The sequence below is a fragment of the Astyanax mexicanus genome, chromosome 5 (genome assembly GCF_023375975.1).
Source record: "Astyanax mexicanus isolate ESR-SI-001 chromosome 5, AstMex3_surface, whole genome shotgun sequence".
Classification (NCBI taxonomy): domain Eukaryota; kingdom Metazoa; phylum Chordata; class Actinopteri; order Characiformes; family Acestrorhamphidae; genus Astyanax; species Astyanax mexicanus.
Window position 1 is genome coordinate 19338451 of NC_064412.1, and position 26799 is coordinate 19365249.

Genomic DNA, 26799 nt, shown 5'->3' on the forward strand with positions numbered 1-26799 from the left:
CCTCAGAATCTTGGAAACCAGGGAAGACACCAGACAAACAAACTGACAGCCCAGGCAAGCAGAGCACTAATTAGAGAAGCAGAGAAGAGCCCATGGTCACTTTGGAGGAGATGCAGAGATCCACAGCTTAGATAGGAGAATCAAGTATTAGTCTTATATTCTACAAATCTGGCCTTTATGGAAGAGTGTGACAAGAAGAAAGCCATTTTTGAAAGCAAGTCATTGCAGTGGACAGAGCAACACATGGATGAAGATGCTCTAGATGTGCAAAGATAGCGGATAGAGACATACCCTGAAAGACTTGCATCTAAAATCGCAGCGAAAATGGTCCAAGAATCTGTTGACCCCGGAGGACTGAATAATAATGCAAGCTACACTTTCCAGATTTTTATTAATTATTATTTTGAAATATGTAGCATTGTATTTTCACTATCACATAAAACTCAATAAAATAATTTTAGGTTTGTGGGTGTAATGTAATAAATATGTATAAGTTTTAGGGGCATGTATATATATATATATATTTTTTTTTAATACACTGTATGCCCAAAAGCTCAAGAAAGAATGTTAAGCTTCATGCAGAGCTTTATATGCGGAGGCCTTTTTGCTCCCCTGCTTTAAAAAGGCCCCAGAAGGCTAAAGCTGCCCCAGGGCATATTTTACAAATTTGGAAAAATAATAAATTAATTAATCAAAAATGAACCCCCTGCAGTAATCCAACACAGAGTTTGCGAATGTATTTACACAATAAAAAAAACTAACTTGTGAGAAAGCAGGATCTACTGTTTTCTTTTTATTGATCGTCTGAATCATAAAGTCAAACTGTATCAGCTCTGGACCTCACCCACGCACAGCTGATGATCGCAGAGTTCACGGAGACCAGCAAAGTACGTCTGAATAAAAAGGTGTCTTGCCGTTTGCTAAAAAAGAAGTGACAGAGCTACACAGTCATAATAATATTATCATCATACGTTTTGGCCTTGCCAATTTCTGAAAGGCTGTGATTAATGGACTCTCTAGTACACCTTCTTATAAACGGAGCTCCTCAACAGCGTAACAACACATAATCACACAAATCAAGAACCTAAAATTTCAATTTGGCCTTCTCCACCATCCCCTCAACACACTAATCTATCCCATCAGCCGCTGCCACCTAAACAAAGATAAATTAACGGTGATTGACACGTCAAATTCAACGTGGCCAAGCACTCGTCACTAAGTTTCTATGCGGAGGGAGAAATAAGAGCGAAGCATTGCCTGTTAATCTGTATGGGCCAGTTTCCCAGACACGGATTAAAGCCCAGTCTTGGACTAAATTGCAATGCCGATGGTGATTCACCGTTGAAAATCCTTTTCAGTCCAGGCTTAGGATTAATCTGGGAAACTGGCCCTATGAGTGAATATGACTTCCACCGAGCTAGAGAGTGTATAGCCGAGTAGAACATGGAAAAGTCCACTGCCTGTAGCTTCAAATTAGATTTTGATTTGTCAGAACCAGCAAATTCAAATTCACCCTGCAGTCGCTATAGGCTTTACATAATTGTAAGAGTGTACAGGACAGAACACGGTCATGGTGATTTCTATAGATCACAATGCTGAGGAAGTCCAGAACATGCAGCATGTTTAACTTAAGGGCTCTGCTGGCTACCTGCCAGAAAATCTCCTTTTTTGGTAATTAACCCTCCTGTTATGTGCATTTGTCAGGAACAGCAATAGTGTTCCAGGGTAATTTTAAACCAAAAATCCTAACAAGCAGTGTAAATATATTTTTTATTAACTCCATTATTAATTATTTTATCAATATTTAGTGCAGTCTTGTTCCTTACCTCTAACAGATAATGGTTCAGTTAGGATAATTCACTCGCTTTTATTAGTTTTTGATTTTGCAGGGGGTGGTTGCAAAAATCTGAGATTAACCATTTTCATATTAAATGTTGATTATACTAATTAAGGCAAGCAGAAGAAGTTTCATACTAAAAAAAATACTTTTAACTATTTTTCCTAGATCTTCAAACTTTAAAATGGGTCAAATTGACCCAGAACATTACAGGAGGGTTAAATGCCTCAACTGCTGTAAAAAAATGTTTTTTCCTGCTGTGTATGCATTGGTTATTTCTGTATTTTGTATATTTGCTGAGTTTTGTTTTATTATCTGGTATCAAATACAAAAAAAAGGTGTCAAAAAAAAAAAAAAAACCTTTGTTACCTTCAGTTGAAATTTTGCTTATCTATACTTTACTGCAGTTATTTTTTTCTTACATTTTCACTCAATTATCTGTACTTTCTTCGCCTTCAATTTTCACTGAAATATGTGTACTTTTTACTCCTTACATTTTCACTCAATTACAAATACACATACAAATTTACCAACTGGTACACTTTTGGCAGTGTGGGCAGGTGCCAAGTCCTGCTGGAAAATAAAAGCTGCATCTCCATGAAGCTTATCAGCAGAGAAAATCATGAAGTGCTGTAAAATCTCCTCATAGATGCTGCACTGACTTTGGACTTATATATAACACAGTGGACCAAATACCAGCAGATGACATGGCTCCTCAAACTTTGGTAAATTTTGGTTTGAAGGTTTAAATTACTGGGGTCAAAGTGACTTCAAGAAGTAACAACTGAAAGATCTGGTGTCACAGTGTGGGGTGCAATTTTAAACAGTTCCAGATCTCCTTTATTTAGTCTTTATTAGATACAATTTGACAGCCCAAAAATATTACCCATATTAGCTTTACTTTTAATCATGTATTGCTTCTAGTAAAAGATTATAATAAAAAAAATAATAATAATGTGGGTGATGTCCAATTTCTCTACTGATTGATTTGTTTGCTGCAAATTCAGCAGGAGAACAGTGTTTTTAATGAATTAAATTTTTAATTAGAATAATCCCAAATACTAATCAACTAATTAAAAAGCTTTTTAAAAATATATATTAATAATAATAAAAAATCCTATATATCAGAACTCAGTGACCTCTAGTTTGGCAACGAAAACAGCAACAGCCTGTCAAAAGGAGAAAGTTTTACACTCTAGAAAGTTCTTTATATTGGAGGTCAAAGTGTTTTGCGTGGGTGTAGCTTCTTAAACGTTTTGCTTAACAAGAACGCAAACAAGCGACATGAATTTATCACCATGGCTAACCTGCTCTCAAAGGGTAAAGTGTTCCATATGTGTTTCATAACACGTCGTTTTTAGTATCAACCTAGAAGACACACAGTGCTCCTTCAGGCTTTCTTCATAATGCAGAGGGCACAACATTATTCCACTCAAGATGACATCTGCTAACATCTGCTAACATCTACCATGAATATATATATATAGCCTTAAATGAAAGTGCCGAATAAAAAAAGTAGCGTATTTGCCTGACACTGCACTGCTTCAGAGAACCACCTCCACATGCGAGTGCTCCATTACTGTCAGATAATGTAAATTCTTTTTTTTTCATAATCAGGATGGCTTGGCTTTTAGTTAAGAAATATGTAAGGCGAGGAGGAGACGAATTACCTGCCTTATATAACCTGCCAACCGACTACGTCCTGCCTCGATATGCTGGTGACAGAATGCAAATCTAAGCTGCGCCGGGCTCTAGTGCCCTGCATCTGTACCCTTGCGAGATAAGGGCTGTCCAAGTTGGAACCATGCCAATCTGGGAATAGAAGCCATTCATGGTGTTGGTATTCTCGCAGTGTAGTGCGCCTTCACATGCCGGCCTTCACGCAGCAGAACAAGGTTTGAGTCTTTGAATGAGAGCATGTTATACCTGGGGAAGGACTGATGTGGGAGGTATGGGCTGATGTCGATATCCAGGGCATGCAAAAGTGTGGCATGCAAAATTTGTTTCTATGAGTGGTTAAGTGAGAAAAAGATGAAACGAGGAACTCCAAAATGCATTAAAACCATTGCTTCATAACATTTTATGCAAAAATGTGCATGCTTTACTTTTTTGTTTTGTCCAATTAAAGATTAAATTAAACAGAACACCATTAGGAACCTCTACAACTCCATGCTGAAATGTCTGTGTGGTTCAAAAATGATCACCCATATCAGTCCTAAGTTTAATAATTTATTCCTATGAGCAGTTAAATGAGAGAAAGATGAAACGATGAACTCCAAAATGCATTAAAACCATTGCTAAAAACATTCTTCTTAACCTTTATGCAAGAATATATATGCTTTATTTTTTTTGTCCAATTTTAGATTAAATTAAACAGGACACCATTAGGAACCTCTACAACTCCATGCTGAAATGTCTGGCTCAAAAATATGAACCTGTATCAGTCTTAATTTTAATCATTTATTTCTATGAGCAGTTAAATGAGAGAAACATGAAACGAGGAATTCCAAAATGCATTAAAACCATTGCTAAAAACATTCTTCTTAACATTCTATCATTTTATGCAAGAATATTTATGCTTTATTTTTTGTTTTGTCCAATTTAAGATTAAATTAAACAGGACACCATTAGGAACCTCTACAACTCCATGCTATAATGTCTGGTATGTTACACATGAGCTACCTGTGTTACATGTGTTACATAAAACTTCTGTATGTGTGGCTCAAAAATATCAACCGTATCAGTCTTAATTTTAATCATATAATATTCCTATGAGCAGTGAAGTGAAAGAAAGCTAGAATTATGAACTTTAAAATGCAGTAATATAATTTCTAAAATATTCTTAACATTTTATCCTTTTATGCTTTTTTTGTTGTGTCTAAATAAAGATTAAATTAAACAGGACACCTTTAGGATCCTCTACAACTCCCTGCTATAATGTCTAGCATGTTGTCTTATACATAAGCTATATGTGTTACATATGTTACATAGTACTTCTGCATGTGTGACTCAAAAAATATTACCCATATCAGTCTTAATTTTAATAATTTCTTCCTATAAGCAGTTAAGTGAAAAAGATGAAACGATGAACTTCAAAATGCAGTAAAATCATTTCAAAAATATTCTTATTATCATTTTATTTAAGAATATTTATGCTTTGTTTTTTGTTGTGTCTAATTAAAGATTAAATTAAACAGGACACCTTTAGGAACCTCTACAACTCCATGCTATAGAGTCTAGTATGTTGTGTTATACATAAGCTACCTGTGTTACATGTGTTACATAGTACTTCTGCATGTGTGGCTTAAAATACATTACTCATATCAGTCTTAATTTTAATTATTCATTCCTATTAGCAGTTTAATGAGAGAGAAAAATATGAAACGATGAACTTTTCTTAACATTTTATGCAAGATGGTAGAGGTATGCTTTATTGTTTGTTTTATCCAATTAAAAATTAAATTATATGGGACACCATTAGGAACCTCTATCATGCTGAAATGTGCGGCTCAAGTGAGAGAGGTGAGAGAAAGATGAAACCATGAACTCCACAATGCTGAAACATTCTTCTTAACATTTTATGCAATAATATTTATGCTTTATTTTTTTGTTTTGTCCAATTTAAGATGATTTTTTTTTTTATGTAAGCTCTCAGATAACTTTGTCCAAAGTCTCAGACCTTCAGAACCGAATCTTAATTAGCTTATGACTGCTATGGGCTGTTTTATACTACTTATTAGGCAAGACTTGGTAAATAATTTACTAAACCTTGTTCCAGCAATCTGTGGCCAAACCTAGTAGCCAGAAATCAGTAGCAAGATTTTTTTTGTTTTGTTTTTAAATCATGAACCATACAGATTGTTTTGTCTTAAAAAACAATTTCCTCACACTGAACATTTGCCTAGAACATATAAGGCATAATTTGAATGAGGTGTGTTAATATCAGTAAGCCCCTACCCCTTTACTTCCTACTAAAAGACCACCAGAAAAGCATAAACTTAGGTAATATATATGTCTATTTCCAGTGTGTATTTACACTTGCAATACATTTTCCCCTTGTCTGGGCTGAGCACGAATTTTTAGGGTGTTTTCACACTATTCTCATTTTTTTTTTTTTTTCAGACCCAAGTGCGCTTTCTCCGCTTGGTCAAGTGTGAAAACTGCATTCAAAACTCCAGGAGTGGTCCAGAGTACCAATCACAGGTTCCCATGGTTGCTTGTTTGAGGAAGCTCCTGTGAAATAGAATGTTGTGCACCTCAAAAGCACTGTTTCTTGTGTATTTTTATCACGATGAAAATACTAACAAGCGGGCACCAGCCGAACTGTTTATGAAACTACACGGAGAAAAGTGCGGTGCAGGACTGTGCGATCGACCCACAGTTCATAAAAAGTTTGTATATGTGGGAAAACAAATCAGCGATAAGGAGCTCTTCCCCTTAAACTCGGCTCTGGATGCAGAGATGCACTCACTAATTAATTGCTACATTTGAAATATTTGAAATCGGCAGGTCCTCTTGGCTCCACACAATAACTACTGTAGCTGCCGGGATTTCATTTTCAGCTGATACTTTAATTTGAAGGCAACAGTGACCCTGTGCCAATGCGCAACCCTAAAAAAAAATCTTGTGACATCACGTCCTGTTTTTGGTTTATTTGGATGCCTTTGGTTTGTACTGTGTTCTCTCATATGAACAGCAGCAGACAGACTTCCACTCCACCTGCTCAGGCAGTCTGTGTTAGATACACACCACAATACCAAAGGCACACACTGCACTGAAAGAGAAACTGCATCAGAGTGGATTTATATCAAACCAAAGCAGACAAGTAAAAGCACACCCTCAGGCCATTTTCACACCTGTATTAGTTTGCTCTGGTCAGAATCAGTTATCGAGTTTGTAAACTTGTAACATTTTCCCTTGGTTTGGTTTGGTTTCACACTAGGCAATATGCAAGCACAGCAAAACGCGACACAAGGGATGCATAAATACCAGCTTTTTGTTAAGAGAGTGAGAAGCTTTTTCAAGCAAGCTTTACTTTAGACTCATATACTGCATGTGGAAACTTTGCATTTTGCCTTAGCATTAACAGCGGCTGGACTGGGTGCTTTTGTTGCGATTTGTTGCACTAAGGACGAATTGCTAAGCTGACTGCTAAGCTCTCTCTGTCTCTCTCTCTGTCTCTTTCTGTCTTTCTCGGTCTCTCTCACTCTCTCTCTCTCTCTCTCTCTCTCTCATGCTGTGGATCTAGGCATGAGGGCTGCAACTAATGACTACTTTAATAGTCAACTAACCTGCTGAGTTTTTGTTCGATTAGTTGATTAGTCGTGATTATTTTTTGTCATGCCATCCATTTGTACTTCCTACCGGTAAGGACAGCTAAACATTTACTTTATTCTTCAATGCGCTGCAAGTCCCACCCACACTGAAACCTTATTGGCCAACTTAAGCATAAGGAGAGGACAATCAGGATGCTCACACTCTCACTATGTTTGTGTGTCTTTCTCTTTTGCCCTTTTTTTCCTCTCGCGTGCACTTTCTCTCTCTCTGTCTCTCTCTTGCTCAATCACACATTAACAACGCGAAATTTTTTTATAGTCAACGTTGTTGATTACACAGACTTATCCAGGGTTCTTGCATCATTTTAAAAGTCAAATTTAATGGTTTTTAAGACCTATTTCAGATCACAGTAAATATTATTTGAGACCCCAAAATGTAGCCGTAATTTCTTTGGGAGAAAATAATTTATTGTATTGGAAATAAAAACTTAATGTTTCCCATTTGTTTTGTTTTGTTTTTTTTTTCAATTTTGTTCCATTGTGATACAGAACAGAGCCAACATAACAAATGTACGTTGCATGAGTATGGCGTCATTTTACTGCCAAAAGTTGAGAGTGAAGTTTTTGAATGCAAGAGCCTATTTCATGCAATGCTCACAGATTTTATATGCTTACGTGTAAAATATAGGTGTGCTCACACAAATTTACCATGCTCTCTCTCAGATTAACTCTCCGCTTGTACAAATCTGCGCGCGCGCTCTCGGATATATCATCCTCGTGTGCTATCTGGCTGTTCTTAATGTTTCGAGAGCGTGCGCTCGCGCTCAACTTCCCCCTGTGTGCTCGCGGAGCAGTTCCTGCTCGAGCTCGGTGCTTTTCACTGCAACAAAGCTGCCAAAAGTCTCCAGCCAATCAGACGTGGCAACAGGATTTGACCATTCCCATTGGTTGAAAAAAACGCGATGAAAATCCCCCCCGCCATCCTAGCCCCTGTAACTTTGGAATATATATATATATATATATATATATATATATATATATATATATATATATATATATATATATATTATGGAATTCCGAAATTCATTCCAGCTCTATTGGGACTGCCTATCTGTTATCTAGCTCTGAGCTGATAATGTAATAGTAAAAACAATACAAAAAAACTTTTTTTTTTTTTTTTTTTTTTGGAATTTATTAAGTAAACGTTGATTTTTAAATATTTTTAAGCAAGGATATTAATAATAGTTTGTATTTTTATTATTATTTTTAGGAGATCTTAGACTGCACATAATATGTCTTAAATATAAACTACAAGACATTTTACATTAATAGCTGAAATATGTTGCTCTGAAATAATACATTATAATATCCTTGCTTAAAATTATTTAAAAATCAACGTTACAGTAGAAGTTACAGGGGGCAGGATGGCGGGGGATTTCATTGCAGTTTTTTCGACCAATGGGAATGCAGAGCAAGCGGCATTAGGAATTTAATTGGTCAAATCCTGTTGCCACATCTGATTGGCTGGAGACTTTTGGCAGCTTTGTTGCAGTGAAAAGCACCGAGCTCGAGCAGGGAACGATCCGCGAGCACACAGGGGGAAGTTGAGTGCGAGCGCACGCTCTCGAAACATTATAACAGCTAGATAGCACACGAGGATGATATATCCGAGAGCGCGCGCACAGATTCGTACAAGCGGAGAGTTAATCTGAGAGAGAGCATGGTAAATCTGTGTGAGCACACCTATATTTTACACGTGAGCAAATAAAATCCGTGAGCGTGGCATGAAATAGGCTCTTGCATTCAAAAACTTCGCTCCCGACTTTTGGCAGTAAAATGACGCCATACATGAGCTCTTTTGTAGCTTCCTGCACATATGGAAAAAAGAGGAAATTTTCAATTAAATTGTAGTGATGTTTATAATACTAATACTACTATTAATGCCATTGCTACTTCTAATACAACTACTACTGAAGGTTATTATGTTAGCTAGCTCTCTGCTAGCCTTAGTTCTCTCCTCAGTAACGTAGCTACCTCACCGCTAATGTAGCTAGCTCTCCGCTAGCCATAGTTCTCTTCTCGGTAACGTTGTTATATCACTGCTAATGTTAGCTAGCTCTCCTCTAGCCTTAGTTCTTTCCTCAGTAACGTAGCTATGTCTCCGCTAATGTAGCTAGCTCTCTGCTAGCCTAAGTTCTCTCCTCGTTAATGCTGTTAGCTCGCCGCTAATGTTAGCTAGCACTCTGTTAACGTTAGTTCTCTCCCTGGATTAGATGTTTACGGTGGGCCACCATGTTTTCCTACTGGCATTAAATGCATCGTCTGAAAATTTAATACCTATAGCAAATTTCCAGTAAATTTAAGACAAATTAAGACCCTAATTACCAGGGTTAATTTAAGACATTTTAAGACTTTTGAAGGACCCGTGGAAACCCTGTAATCGTTGCAGCACTACTAGGCATTGGATGTTTGTATTGGAGTCTCGTCTGCGATTACGAGTATGAGTAAATGAGCGTGGTATTGGACCAATACCCTATTCCAGTATTGGTATTCATGCTTCTCTAATAAAAAGTGAGAATGTAAATGAATGTGGTATTGGACCAATACCAGATACCAGTATCAGTATTCATGCATCTCTAATAAAAAGGGAGAACGTAAATAGTTGTGGTATTAGACCAATACCCAATTCCAGTATCGGTATTCATGTATCTCTAATAAAAAGGTAAGATCTATCTCCATACAGGAAGCAGTGAATATTATCTGGCCAATGTAGCAGGTGAATTGAGTTCAGACCACATTGTCACCACATGATTATCACTCTATAGTTTGTTTATGACCCGAGTGACCCTGTGTGAGCCACTAGTCTTTTCCTAGAGATTTTCTCAACTTCATGCAAATTAAAGATGACACAGTACAGCGACATTCTACACTGATTGGCCAAACAAATTCTTTGCACACATTTGAGACACCTTCACCAGCTTCTGCTCTCAGAACTTTTGCTTTCCACGTCATTTTCTTCCTATTTTTGACAGTGTGGTTCTGAAAAAAACGCAGTTTCATCTTTTCCAGTTTATCATGATATTTATAGCATATTTGCATATAAACTGGGACAATTTATAGACGAAAGAAGTGTGGAAGAAAATAATCGATAGTTTGAAAGCTATACATGCCCACACATGACAGCATATGAGGTGCCAAAAACGCACCCCAGGAGAAGGACTAGGGGCAACATGAACAACTTGTCATCTGCCAGTGTGAATGCAGGGTGACACCACCTCCTTCCCTCAAGCGTCTTTGTGCGATTGCTTTGATTTGCATCCAAAGTGCGATTACTGTATTCACACCTGCCCGAAGGAATCACACCAAGCCTGAAAAAGAACCTTAAGAATCTATTTTAACCAGACTAAAAACTGCAGGTGTGAATCCCCCATAGATAGATACACTGCTTCAAATATTTTCACACTATATTGAAATGATGATCTAGATTGGTCATTTTCTCAAACATCTTGCAGCAACAGATGCATATTTATAACATTAATAGTAACCGTGAGACGTAAACATGTAGTAATGGTATTTTTCAGTTACTACACAGAGGACAAAGCAAAAAAAAGCGGTTGAATTATTCTTGAGGAATGCTGGAACAGCTGGAGGGATGCAAGGCTAGAAATGCCAGTGGTTCTGTAGAGCTTAAGAGCTTTATGTATAGACGTTTGCACATCAGTCACAATACGTGCCTCAGTGCCGGCGGTTATAAAAAGTCATACAATAAAGTGCACAAATGTGGGTGAAAGAAAAAGAAAAGAAAGAAAAAAAAGAAACTTCTAATCCTGGATTCCTCCAAGCACTGAGCCCTATTATGGTTTTACTGCGTTAATTAGTGCAACCTTACAACCAGCATTAGATGACTAAAGGCACCTTGTCCTAACTTTTATTAGCATACACTAGCCGTATAATCTGGGAACTGGGAACAGTGTTCATAAATCTCATGCTACAAAATCAGTTTAGTTTCTCTGGGTCAAGCTAATGACTTTGTGCACTAAAAAAAAACTGCTTGGCAATTCTAATTCTCCTCTTCAAAACACTTTTTTTTTCTCCACTGTGTGTGCACAATAAAAGAACCAATATCCAATGATTAAAAAGATTATTTATACTATGGGAAATTGACTTGATCTGTTGGATTCTCTCATAAAATTTTAATTTTAGCATTTGCCCTCTTGTTTCCACGGGAGAGGATTCAGTCATAATCCTCCAGAGGGCATTTCAAAGGCTTACAGCTGAAGACAAGCATACTAAACCAATAACCTCCTGGGTTCTAATTTCAGAGGTGTGATTTGGCCTGAATTTAAAAACTTTACAATATAATAATAATAAAAAAAAAACTTTTCAGGCTATATGGAGTTTTATGATCTGATCTTGATGGACAGAAACAAAACAACATGCTTTTTGTGTCCACAGCATAATTGTTTGAATTTTATACAAACTTGGACTGCAACGATAATGTCAATTATAAATAAAGTTGTCAAGTTCAAATTTCAGTGATGAGTAAGGGTGAGTAAAGCGCTTCCATTTGTTTATAGAAAGCTTAAATTGCCAATATTTTGTCTAAGGGTGAATTTTCAGTTAAGTTTCTCCAGCACTAAGGCTGGATTCAGCAGCAATAGCATTAGCCGCTAACCGCAGTGCTAGCGTAAAAGCGCTAGATAGAGCTAAACTGAGGAACCTTGAGTGTTTTGATGATCCAGGGTGCTATATAAGCTAACGGTTGATCCCACGTGGCTTGTTATAAGATGGCAAACACAGATTACAGTCCAGCATACTCGCTCCTGAACGGCAAAGAAGATAGCACTGCGGTTAGCGGCTAATGCTAATAATGCTGGCACCAGATTATAAGGCTTACTGTTGATTTTTTGGGAAAATTTAAGGATTTTAAGTGCGCCTTATAGTCCGAAAAATAATTAATTTGGAACTACAATGCACTACACAAAATGCATGCTTTTTGAAATGTTTTTTTAAATGTGTATTTGATGTAAATTATGTGATCAATTAACTTTGAATTATTGTTGATGGTTTTTGTATAGCTGTTATTGTATTGAATGTGTACTGATCCTTAATAAAGTTTGTTTTAAAAAGGAAAGAAACACAATGGGGGAGGGGTTAAGGTGTGTTCACTTACTCAGTACACACATTTAGCAGGATACGTTGCCCACAATAACAATGGTAACATGATACTGTGATTCTGCAATACTCGATATATCACAAGACAATTCTCTCAGCATCTGTGTTACTGAAGAGGATAAAATAGTTCTAAATAATAAGCAAATAACAGGAATTATACTAGGATTTATTGGTGTTTCACAAAATTTGCTAACCAATATCCTTGACCACCAGTTTACCCGAATAAACTTTAGTTAAGTTAAACTCTGCGTGAGTCTTAGGGAACTGAGCACCCGTGTTTTAATAAAATATAGATATTTGATGCCTCCTATCAATAATGTAGTGCAAATTAAAATCTTAGATTATATCGCAATTTCAATATTTAGTTTCACCCCTAATAAAGCACCCTTAATAATGTGCTCAAATAGGAGAAAAAAGAACAATAGCAAGTAAGCACAGGCAAACTGTTTCACCTTTCTGTTGAATATGTAACCACCTGTGGTCCTGTGCGCCACAGCCTTCAGTTAAAACAGAAGAGAAGATCTCAGACAGGAAGCCAAAAAAAAACACTTGCCTTTGATCTTTCGCTCATTAATATTTTCATAATAACAGTAATCAAAGCTATATCTAAAAGCATCTGATGTTTTCACATTTTGCCTGAAGACAAAGCACACTTCCTATCCATGTGAGTGCAGCTCAGTGCTGAACCACCACATTTACCAAGATATCAAACACATTATTGATCTGATCCGTCCATTTGGTAGAAATATGAGATTTTGGGACTGGGTGTGAGAGGAAGGGCACGTCTCATTTCATGAGTCAACTTGTACAATACACACTGTATCACCAGAGCTTTTTGGACAGCTGCTCCTCCAATGTTTCTTCTTTTTTATCTGCAGTAACTTTCAATCCTTCAGGAAAGAAAGGGCTTTCTACACGATCTGAAACATTGCTTTGAGGATTTAACTGGTGAAGTAAAGGAATTTAATGTCATTTATAAATAAAATTGTCATGTTCAAATTTCAGTGATGAGTGGGTGAGTAAAGCGCTTCCATTTGTTTATGGGGAGCTTAGATATCCAATATTTTGTCTAAGGGTGAGTTTTCAGTTAAGTTTCTCCAGCACAAAGGCTGAGTTCAGCACCATTAGCATCAGCCTCTAACCGCAGCGCTAGCGTAAAAGCGCTCGGAAGAGCTAAACTGAGGAACCCTGAGTGTTTCGATGATCCAGGGTGCTTTATAAGCTAGCGGTTGATCCCACGTAGCTTGGTATAAGATGGAAAACGCAGACTACAGTCCAACATAATTGCTCCTGAACGGTGAAAAAGGTAGCACTGCGGTTAGCAGCTAATGCTAATAATGCTGGCACCAGATTTTAAGGCTCACTGTTGATTTTTGGGGAAAATTTAAGGTTTTTTAGTGTGCCTTATAGTCCGAAAAATAATTAGCTGCTCCTCCAATGTTTCCTCTTCTTTTCTGCAGTAACTTTCAATCCTTCAGGAAAGAAAGGGCTTTCTACACCATCTGAAACATTGCTGTGAGGATTTAATTGGTGAAGTAAAGGAATTTATGTTCAATGAGACAAATTCTTCTCCAGTTCATTCTAAAATCACCAGAACCTCCGAACCATATATGATCAGTCGTTTAGTTTTATAATTACAGACTGTATCAGTGTATCTGTTTCTCTGCATAATTGTATTGTATGTTCTGGGGCTGTTGGGCCATTCTCAGCACTGTGGTAAATGCACATGGTGACATGGTGATAGTGTATTAGTAGTGAGTGTTATGCTGTTTCTATGAGCAAATCAGGCACAGCAGGGATGCTGGAGTTCTTAAACACTGTGTTTATTTACTCTACACTCTATTAAAATGAGTAGATCTGGGTGTTGGTTGTCCTCTAGTCCTTCATTAGTGGTCAACTATTGCTAAATTATTCTCAGTCCAGCAGTGACAGTGACTGAGGTGTTTAAAAACTCCAGCAGCACTGCTGTGTCTGACTCACTGCGGTACCAGAACAACACACACTACTAACACACCACCACCATGTTAGTGCAGTCATTACCTGCTCTGTGGTGATCCTGTGAGATCCTGGCTATTGAAGAACTTGGGGGAGGAATAGAATGAAGTATGCAGAGAAACAAATGAGATACACAAAGTGATAGGATAAGATGAAATATTAGTGTAGAAATAAGGAGTGGGTTCTTATATTGTGACTTGACTGTGCTCTATTTGAACTCGACTTTTTCAAATATTAAATAAATATTAAATATTAACTGGAAGGCCCTCACAAGTCGAAAATCCAAGATGGCTGCACTGCATATCAACAGTAGTAACAGAGTCAAAAGTTGCAGGAAACTCTTTAATTTCAGAATAAAATACGCCTTTAAGATGGCCATGTTCTGGACTCAGCCTAAAAGTTAGGCCCCAACACCTATTACCATATTTCTCGCACTATAAGGCGCACTTAAAATCCTTACATTTTCCCAAAAATCGTCAGTGCGCCTTATAATCCGGCGCGGCTTATGTATGAATTTTACCAGTCAGGTTGTAAGTACACATAAGAGTTTCAGTTTAGTTCTGGCCTAGGGCCCGCTGCTACACCCGACTAGCACTACTGAAGCAGCTTTAGCATTAGCCGTTAACTGCGCTAAGTGCTAGCTCTTTCGCCGTTCAGAGCTGAGTATATTGGCCTGTAGCCTGAAGCTAACCCCAGCTAGCACTGCTGGAGAAGCATTAGCATCAGCCGTTAACTACGCTATACTAGTTTTTTTTGCCGTTCAGAGGTGAGTATATCGGACTGTATCCTGTGTGTTTACTGTGTTGAAACAAGTTATGTGGAACAAACTGCTAGCTTATATCACCCTGGCTTACTGGAACACTACTGGTTCCTTAGTGTAACGCTGTCGGCCAGCATTAGCTGTTAACTGCGGCAAGCGCTAGCGGTTAGCTGCTATTGCCTAAGTGGAAATCTAATGGAAATATTCTAAGCTTACTGTAAATAAACGGAAGCAATTTACTTTCCTAAATAAACAGTTTTCAGGAAAGAAATTTGGGGTTGCTGTCTATCTGTATTCAGATAGATGTTTTTCTCTTGTATATATTTATATATATATATATTTCCCCTTTTGTTTAATTTCTCTTGCATTTCTCAAATTAAAGCATGTCCTGCGACTTTAGATTTTTGTAATTATGTCATAAAGACAGTACTGTCCAACTTAAACATGTTTTCATGATGTTTAGATATGCAATCTGACTTGTAAACTTTAGATTCTTTAACTAAATGTTTTTGGATTTGTTTTGAAATAGTGAACACATATCTGAACATCTCACTAAAAGGCTGTCAGCTAGGTTGTGATGTTATTCCCAGATCTGACCTGAATACAGTTAAATCTATTAATAAGAAGGTGTTTTGAACTAATTAATTTGCTGAGAACGTGAGCATGTTAACACATTGCTCCTATTAGACAGGCAAACAAAAATAGACCAAAATGAGTAAAGGAGTATTTGCAACTAATTGCACAGAACTGACAAATCACGTTAAACAAGAAACTGTAGGAAACTGTGGACACTTACCTTTTACAATTAACTGAATGAGCTTTGGCCGTGGATTGCGTTCACTTTGTATCGAGCAGGTATACAAGCCTTCGTCCGTTACATCCACTTTCTGTATTTGTAGACTGTATTCATGTTTATCCCCCAGATTTGAAACGATGGATACACGAGGATCCACTGACCATTTGTCATTCCCTGCGAATATTATACTGGAACGGTTCAACCATGCTCCTTTTGAGATCCCATCCAACAAGTAGCATCTGAAAATAGACCCAAAAAAAAAAAAAAAACAGCAGACCATTAAAATGCTGGAACATTTTAGAACATCTTTTTGTAAAGAATAAATAAAACAAAAGACTGTTACAACCTTCTTTCCTATTATATTATTAAAAATATTAAAATAATTAAATAATAATAAAATAAATAATTAAAATTGCCTTTTTAAGACGTTTTTGTTTTTGCCACCAATATAAAAGTAAGGTAAAAGTAAGGTGAGCCTCTTTGATGCTCAACTGACATTCAACTAACATTCAACTGCATGTCTATTAAATGCAAATGAACTAAAAGCTGAAAGTAAATGATTCTCTATTGAATAAAACCCTACATTCAACTCTAATCCAAACGCTTATCTTAACATTTTAGGATTGGGTTTAGGGTTAGATTTTAAGATTAGGTTAAGGTTAGGGTAAGGGTTAGGTGTAGGGTTAGATTTTATAGTTGATTAAGGGTTAAGGTTAGGGTTAGGTGTACTGTTAGGTTCTATTTTGAATCATTTACATTCAACATTGGCTTAAGTTAAATTTAATGAACATTCAATTCAGTGTTAGTTGAATGTTAGTTGAGCATCAACAAGGCCATAAAATGGACCATCCAAGTAAAGTGTTACCAAAAGTAATTATAGTAAAATAAAAAGGAATTGACAAAATACTTATTTTTAAAATAAAACCATTTAACCTTTTTATTCTTATTTTATTCTTGTTTTTAAACAAAGTCGACAAACTAGCTCATTCACATCAATAGGCTCATCTCACCAAATAAACACAATGGGCATCTCTGAGGTCAGTAAAAATGATGAAGGTTATGTCCATATATTGTATGATAAATCAATAAAGTAATTATTGTGGAAAGTCTAATTGGACCCTGGGCACTTGAACTCTCATTACACTGGTATGTAATTACACTCTCTATTTAGGATTCAGAATCTGCATCTTTTAAGTAGCCAAAAAAAAAAAGCCAATTAGGCAACTCTTGTTAACTCTTTCCTAGTCTAATTCAATTGATCAGAAAAGGGCTCTAGATAACTAGTTGTAATTATTCAAAAAAGTAAATAAATTATTGATGTTTTAATGCATGGAGATGTTTAAATATGTGTTTTATTATACATTGGAGCTTAAAAACTCCAAAGCTACAGCTAAAGGAGTCAAGCAATGCACCAGTAATGGACTGCTTTAACTTCTCAAACAATAAGAAAATGCTAAGAACAAAACTTGTGACAAGAGGATGATATACATGGACATACTGCAAATCTGATAAATCCTAAATAAATTAATTAAATAAAACAAAATGCTTTATACTAGGCGATTCATCGTCTGACAGAAAATATTATAATATGGTCAAGACTAACTTTGTGGAACTGTAAGCTATGACACTCCCTACAGTAATAAAGTGTAAACATGACCAGGTTTAATGGGTTTCCAACAAACACACATACACACACCTCCATTCCCCAACCCACACACAGTCGCCCAAATTTAAAACCACACAAACTATTGACTTCATGAGTTAAATTAAGATGTAAAATTAGAATATCATGAAAATATTCTTTTTAAAATTAACTAAAACTATAAGTGTTAAAGGAAAAAGAAAAATATAAACAAGTGTATAGGTCTCTCTCTCTCTCTACACACACAACAGTAAGAGAGAGCCCAGAGAAAGAATGGAGTGTGCATGGGGGACAAACAAGACTACAGTTACCATAGCAGGACTCCTAAACCACTACAGTTCCCATAATACCATGCAAATCCAACAGCTTACAACTTAAGTTTTCTGATTACATGTGGGTGCTTGAAAAATTGTGTATTATCTGCAAGACTGTGTGCACTTAACCACATACATGTACTGTTACACCACTAGTATTATTGCCACTTATTGGACACAAAAATATACCTAAAATTGCATTCATGGTGAAACATTTTTATTATTTAAGTTACTAAAGTGGACATATTATACCTCTTTTTGTAAAATACACAACATATTCATAAAGCTCTTTTGCACAAAATCACTTTCACATAAAGAGATCTCACCAGTTCTTTTCTTGCCAGCTTAAGTCTCTTTCAGAATGAGCTGTTTAAGGGCTCTGTCACTTTTATGCAAATAAGCTGTTGCTGGCCAAGTGTTAGCTTGTGCTAATTTCCAAAACACAAACAAGCTAGTAAGCTAGTTCATGCTTAGCTGCAATAGAAGCACCAAACTCCTTATTTGAAAGTACTTACATATCCCTCATCTGCTGACTTGCCACAGATTCCTCCTTCAGACGAAGTCTACTGGATAATCCTGCTGCGTACTGTCTGGGGTTCTCATCCAACAGACTGAAATGGTGTTTCTCTTTAACTGATCTAGTGGATGTTGCAATAAGGGAGCTATTCAAACGACTCATGAAAGAATATGCTTCCTGACACCAAACTGATAAATCAAAACTGATTTACAGAAAACGGATGGACAGATATTGTTCACGCTTGGAGTGTTTATATGGTCAGTCGAGACCCAAGTAGAAATACAAAAAAACGTATTAAACGTATTAATAGCCTCTAATTGTGTATGTTTTCACTAGACTGGGAAACATTGACCTTCACAAAATCACATTTCTATTTATATAAGCGCAGAATGTCATGGTTGTTCACATCAATACTGGGTGATCTATACAGGAATCCCGGCTTGCTTTTATGCAGAGCATGCCTCTGTTCTTTGTCAGTTCCTTTTAGTTATTGGTTGCAAATCCTTTTCAATTAATGACAGCCTGAAGCCTGTGAACCCGAGGCATCAGCAGACGCTGGGTATCTTCGCTGGTCATGCTCCGGCAGGCCTGTAATGCAGCCATTTCCAGTTCCTGCTTGTTTTCTGGGCTTGTTGCCTTCAGTTTTGTCTTTAGAACTGCGTGCTCAATAGGATTCAGGTCACTGATTGACTTGGCTTGTGAAGAACATTCCACTTTTTGGCGGCGAAAAAACTCCAAGTTGAGATGCTCCTGCTGTTGTCGGCATTCACATCAATAAAGACAAATGAGCCGCTTTTACTGGCAGCCATTCCCGCCCATATCACCAGGCTTCACAGCTGAGCTGGTGTGCTTAAATGAGCGGATCTTCTATTTCCAACACTTTTCTCATTCTGTCAGGCTGGTGTAGCTTAATCTTCATCTCATCTAGACATAAGACTTAATCCAGGAACTCTGGAGTCTGACCTTTCTGCTCTAAAAGCCTGACAGGGATTTGCGACTAGTGTTAAACCCTCGGGGGTCGCGCTGTTGAACTCTCTTCTCTATGATAGTACTCGTTCGCATCCAACTCTGCACCTAGATAGTGGCTGTGATCTTCTGAACAATTTTTTGAAGATGAAAGTATTCTTTAGCCATCCACTACCAGGGCTTTCCACTAGCGCTGCACAATATAATATACAGCTCTGAAAAAAATCAAGAGGAACATGGATGATCACAAGCCATCAAACCAAGCTAAAACCATGCTTGAATTTTTGCACCAGGAGTGGCGTAAAGTTATCCAAAAGCAGTGTGTAAGACTGGTGGAGGAGAGCATGCCACGATGCATGGAAATTGTGAATAAAAACCAGGGTTATTCCCCCAAATATTGATTTCTGAACTCTTAAAACTTTATGAATATGAACTTGATTTCTTTGCATTATTTAAAGTCTGAAAGCTCTGCATCTTTTTGGTGACAAAAAAAAAGACATCCCTAACCATGCATGCACATACAGTAAAAGAAGGTCAAATAACCAAGAGGCAGAATAGAGTCATCTGTATGTTTAATTGATGTTACTGTGCCACCTATCTCCTGTTGCAAACGTTATTTTATTTATCTGGAAGAGGCTAATTATCTGGCACCTGGACAGCATACAACATCATTGGAAGGACATGTAGACGTAAGATGACGTAAAATTGCTTCCCCTATTTCGCTGCCCTATGAAAAGGCTCTCAGATTCTACTTTAGGGTAGTAAACCTCTTGGTGAAAGATCATTGATGCATTCAAACACAACATTCTGCCCAGTTTACAGACTTTCAGACCAATATTGAACTTTAACGTTGAAATGACTTAAAATATCAGTCCCTACCACACTAGTGGTGCTGATAAATTACCCAGCTTTGCTTAGCAAACTTTATTAAAGCTTATTTATTAGCTGTTCAAGAGGAAAAAAGTAGTCAGCTTGCCAGTTTGTGCTTTATAACAGTCAAACTGCTCAGCGATTTAAACCCACACAGATTAAAGTGATGCATCACACAGTTCAAATAGGAACATACACACTGCTGTCAAGAGCTGCTAGTGGACTCAACACTTAAACTTAACATGTTTCATTAATATCTGATAAAATCTGTGTGCGCAACATCTACATCTACAGACCCAGCTGCAATATATTTGGGCAAATGTACTGCAGGATAAAAATATGAAACCTGTATACCTCCCATGCCCAACCATATCTCATCTTTATCCAGGTTAGAGGTGCCCCAAAAGGATACTAGAGCCCCCCTTCAATTGATTTCCACAGTAAACTTAAATATTTGGCTCTAAAACTGTAATAAAGTTTGATTCCATTCTAACAACTCCTGCTTGGTGTGGAATTTTTTTCATCAAATATACAGTTTTCCTATACATACCTTTGAAACTGCACCAAAGGTTTATAGTCATTGTTTTATTTTACTACCAAATCAACACAATGATGCTCAAGAACTAATGGACTGCAACTGAATAAAACTGCTTGAAGTTCCTCCTCACAGATGACCTGGAATTTGGCAGTCTTAAGAATTACGTACTTCTGCCAGTTGGCAGATTTAACACACATTGGCTCATGTTTATCAACCTTCTACAGTACATTTACTGCTCTGAGATCAGTTCCAGTATTTAACACTGCACTGAATATGATTACTCAGAGGGATAAGGCCTGGTTCCAGATCAGTGTTCAGCTCAAATCTTCAGAAATATGGACCACTGTGTGCAACAGATGGGGGGGCTAGTGTGAGTTAGTAGTTTAAATATGTACACTCTGAATCTGGCTCTGGTGGCATTGTTATCCACTGCTGACAAACTCCAATGGCTTCCTCCAAGGGTTTCCAGAAATGGGAGCCATATTAGGTGGAATACATCTAGTACATCACTCTCTATTGGCTCTTCAGACTTATCCAATCAAATTTATCCAATCAAAATACAACTTTTTTATCTGACCTGTTTTTAGATTAGCAAAGATGTCCAGAGATTTTTTTTTCCTAGAGGAGTAAATGGGGTGCAAAGGTTTTGGCACAATTCAAATGTATTGATTGAAACAAACACGCTCAAAACCTCTAACCAACCACACTTGGCAACATGTGAGCAACTACCTGGCAACCCACAGCAACTGTCTCCTAGAAACACCTTAGCATCAACTCGCCAACATCATGTCAGCTGCCTCAAATAATATATAAAATGTCTTGCCATTCATCAGCACCCATCAAGCATCAACTTAGCAACACCATAGCAACCACCTACCAACTACTAAGCAACACAATAGCAATCTCTTAGCAAACAATATATCAATTACTACAAAGAAACCAATTAACACCACCACATTATATCAACAGCATCCTAAGAACATATCAACCACACCATAGGAACTACCTGAGAAACCACAGCAAACAACTTGCCTTCACTTTAAACAGTATGGCAACCACCTGGGATACCATAGCAACTACACAGAAACCACTTAGCAACACCACAGCATCCACATAGAATATCTCAGGGACCACGTAGCAAGACCATTGCAAATATCTGCCATAATAAACCTGTAGCAACACCATAGCTTCATCCTAAAAACACTTAGCAACCACCGAACAGCTACTTAGCAAGACCACAGTTTCCACAACACAACCACTTAGCAACACCATAGCAACCACCTATCAACTACTCAACAACACAATAGCAAGCACTTAGCAATCAATATAGCAATTATCTTGATACAAGCACATTGATACCACATACAAACCATAGCAACCACCTAACAACCACTTAGCAAGATCATAACTTTCAAAAAACAACATTAAGCAACACCATAGCAACCACCTAACAACCACTTAGCAAGACCATAACTTTTACAAAACAACATTTAGCAACACCATAGGTTCCACCTAACAACCACTTAGCAACACCATAGCAACCACCTAACAACCACTTAGCAAGACCATAGCAACCACCTAACAGCCACTTAGCAAGACTAACTCACAAAACAACATTAAGCAACACCATAGGTTCCACCTAACAACCACTTAGCAACACCATAGCAACCACCTAACAACCACTTAGCAAGACCATAGCAACCTCTTAACAACCACTTAGCAAGACCATAACTTTCACAAAACAACATTAAGCAACACCATAGCAACCACCTAACAACCACTTAGCAAGACCATAACTTTCACAAAACAACATTAAGCAACACCATAGCAACCTCTTAACAACCACTTAGCAAGACCATAACTTTCACAAAACAACAATAAGCAACACCATAGCAACCACCTAACAACCACTTAGCAAGACCATAACTTTCACAAAACAACATTAAGCAACACCATAGCAACCACCTTACAACCACTTAGCAAGACCATAACTTGCACAAAACAACATTAAGCAACACCACAGAAACCACCTTACAACCACTTAGCAAGACCATAACTTTCACAAAACATCAAGCAACACCATAGCAACCACCTAACAACCACTTAGCAAGACCATAACTTTCACAAAACAACATTAAGCAACACCATAGCAACCTCTTAACAACCACTTAGCAAGACCATAACTTTCACAAAACAACATTAAGCAACACCATAGCAACCTCTTAACAACCACTTAGCAAGACCATAACTTTCACAAAACAACATTAAGCAACACCACAGCAACCACCTTACAACCACTTAGCAAGACCATAACTTTCACAAAACAACATCAAGCAACACCATAAATTTCACAAAACAACATTTAGCAACACCATAGCAACCACCTAACAACCACTTAGCAAGGCCATAACTTTTACAAAACAACATTTAGCAACACCATAGGTTCCACCTAACAACCACTTAGCAACACCATAGCAACCACCTAACAACCACTTAGCAAGACCATAACTTTTACAAAACAACATTAAGCAACACCATAGCAACCACCTAACAACCACTTAGCAAGGCCATAACTTTCACAAAACAACATTTAGCAACACCATAGCTTCTACCTATTAACCATTTAGCAACACCATAGCAAACCACCTTATAAACACTTGGCACCACTATAGCAATCCCCTAGTATGGATTAACCACAGAGCAACCACACCAGAGCAACCACCTGGGATACCATAGCAACCATATATTACCAGTCTGCTGACTGATTTAAAAACTACAGCAAAAGTCAAGCAACTGCCTGGCAGTGGGAAGCACTGAATTTGCACAGCCATTCAGGAAATGCAGTTTTCTCATTTTCCTAATCATTCATCTTTGCCAGAAATTTAATATACAATATATTACAACGTCCAAGCAATATTGCAGTAAATGTATTAATATACATAAGCTATTTCCCCCTCTATAAAAGTGTTATGATTGGTGTGAGAGCAGTTTGAAGGAGGCCATGACAGATGATCTTTTGAAAGGCTCTTACAAACGATAAGAATCTTAAATTGTGCTCTAATTTGACTAACCCTGATATTGCAGAACTTTTTCTGTAGTGAAAACAACTTCCCTGGCACAGATCAAACAAAGCTTGAAACAGATTATAGTCATCTCTCATATGGATGAGCAAACAAAGCAGTGTCTAATGTTGCCAGCGCAGAGCTGCCAGCTCAGCCAGTACAGTCACATGGACTGGAAATCTGATTTGGCTCATAAAACTTTACCCCACACTTCAAGCCAAATTTCTTCCTCTGACAACAAGCCCAGTAGCTTAGTGATTAAAAGGCTGAGATGCACAATAGGCACGACAAAAGAAAACTCCAGCAACAAAGCAGAACGGCATAGAATACCCCAGAATATATAGCACACTTCTGGACGGGAAAATAGTGTTTTTATAATAATACATGCGACATTTTTTTTATTATTATAAGGAAAAACATGCTGTAAAAAGCGTTGGCAAAACTTGTAATACTGTTATTCCAGTTATTAGAAATGGCTAATAAAACTACACAGATCAAGCATTATACTCTTATAATATTAGAGACTGTAGTTCTGCGTCTGTTTTTCTGCATACTTTATATAATTAGTGTATCTTTCTAGTTCTAATATCTAGTTATTCTTCTTCTTATAATTGTTTTATTTTATATAAATTTTTATTTTTTTTATCCTAATGTTTTATATATTCTTATTTTGATTCTTATGTTCTTAGTTCATTATTAGTCATTTTATCAATTTACTTTTACTATTATCTTTTTCTTTGTTTTATATTTTATAAATTCTTTACTTTTTATGTGTCCATTTTTTTAATGGTCTTTTAATATTTTCTATTTTACATATACATTTTATTTATTGTTTATGTTGATTTAAATTGAGTATTTCTTTTTTTTATATTTGATACCATATTATTTCTAATTTCTTATTAAATGTTTTCAATCACTTTGATGTTTGTTTGTTTGAGTAGGTTTTTAACGCCATGCCGACACACTAGGGTAATTTTTACGGCGGTACTTAAGTCAGTTCTTCAAACTGCGTCATTTAAAAAAAAAAATTATACAAAAACAATTATAAAAGATGTTTTATATTTAAAAAAGTAAAAAAATATATAATTTTTCCAGGTGCTGCAGTTTTAAGCACATTTGGCATCTCACTTTCATTAAAAACCTCAGTCTATCTGAGTGCAGTGGTTCCCTTTGATGCTGTAAATGCTCGGCAACATTGTAATTGAGGGTCACCCTCAATGTTTTTCCCCAAGTAAAAGGTTGATTGATTGATTGATTGATTGATCCTCCTTTCACCCTGTTCTTCGAATGGTAAGGATCCCACAACAGGACCACCATAGAGAAGGTAATATTATTTGGGTGGTGGGTCATTCTCAGCACTACAGTGACTGCACTGTGTTGTGTTGTTATGAGTAGATCAGACACAGCAGTGCTGCTGGAGTTTTTAACCACCTCAGTGTCACTGCTGGATTAAGAATAGTAGATCTGCGTCCTGTGACCAATATTGAAGGAATAGAGGATGACCAACATGTGCAGCAACAGATTCAGAGCTTCTGTCTCTGATTTCACTTTATCTACAAAGTGGGGTATCTAGATAGGAGTGTTTAATGAGTGAAAAAAGTAGATGTTTAAAAACTCTCATCCATTTGTAACCACCATCATGATCCTGCAGATCTGAGAATGACTGGATGGTGGTGGTCCTGTGGGGTCTCAACTATTGAAGAACAGGGTAAAAGGAGGATAGTAATAAAGAATACAGAAAAAAGAGCCGGAGCTCTGTTTTTTTTTTTCAAAATTGTCGAAACTGCAACACTGTGCTGAAGACTCTCCCTCACTCACTCACTCACTTACTCACTGCTCTATTACACAGTATATATTTTGCATAACACTTTATATATATACAACGATCAAACCCATAAAAACTCATTAAAACCAGCTCTGTATATACATTATAATGGTCAGCCATAACATTATAATCCCCTTATTGTTTCTGCTTACCTTGTAGCTAGTTCTAATATTGAGGCTTGCACTTAATTCTAGATTTCTGTATGAATCTTTTGAAGATACATTAAGATTCCCACCACTAATAACGTTACTGTTACTGTGTGCTTGATCTGTGTATAACAGAAATGCAAATCAGTGGCAGAACCATACAACACTCTCTTTATTCTCCAAACTGTCTAAGAAGAAGATGATGATAATGATGACGCGTCCGCATTCCAGAGAGAGCATGTGACGCACAAGAGGTTAAAATCTATTCTGTTTAATTTGATAGAAACTAAACAGTCTCTCTTAATTATGTGGACGGTCACTGACTTCATTAGTCATTTGCTCTTTACAGACAAATCTCTTTAAAGAGCTGAAAAGGAAAAAAAAAATCCACAAAATGTGTTTAATTGCCCAAAGGTAAACGGAATGAATTGGTAAACAAGCGAGGTCCAAGGATACACCAAACTACAGTTTGAACCGCGTGCGCGCCGCACTGTGGGGTTTGCAGCCTGAACCACACAGAGAAATCACAGCAATCAAGGCAAGCCTGATACTGCTTTGAATTTCCCTTAATCATCTTTATTCATCGCCTCAGAGCTTTGCCCTCAGAACCTCATCAAGGCAAGCCTCTCCATATCCTGGGTGGGCTTTTTCATCTGCATTCCCTTTAGATACCCAGTAGGTGGGGAGCTTCCCATGGCGTAACAGGAGGTTAAATTAATTGTTTCGCTGACCCTGGGGAACATATTTAGACGCTTCTTTTGCAAATTAAACACAGTCATTAAATAGGGATTTAGCTATTTATCTAACACAAGATGAACGCTTTAAAAAAACAACAGATTTACAGTTATTATAGCTTGGATTTCATAAATAAATAAAACCCAAAAGGAACCCTTTTGTTTACACCTGCCAAGAACATGCATCCTGGGTGATTCAAGCATAAGTGGCTAGAACAGAAGAAGTGAAAAACAAGTGTGAATGGGATACAATGAAATGAATGAAGTTATACATATATAGCGCCTTTCTAGAAACCCAAGGGTGCTTTACAATTTACACATTTTACACACAACCATTCATACTTAG

The 26799-nt window shown here is 37.1% G+C and overlaps 1 protein-coding gene across 3 annotated transcripts in view; it reads right to left on the minus strand.

The window, feature by feature from the left end:
• The window catches only part of negr1 (neuronal growth regulator 1), a 264347-nt gene that overhangs the window by 179032 nt on the left and 58516 nt on the right, over positions 1-26799 (minus strand). For all 3 annotated transcript variants that reach the window (XM_049479098.1, XM_015605766.3, XM_007249079.4), the window contains exon 2: positions 15840-16078. In XM_049479098.1, coding sequence (XP_049335055.1) covers positions 15840-16078 — 239 coding nt within the window. The remainder of the gene's footprint in view (positions 1-15839; positions 16079-26799) is intronic.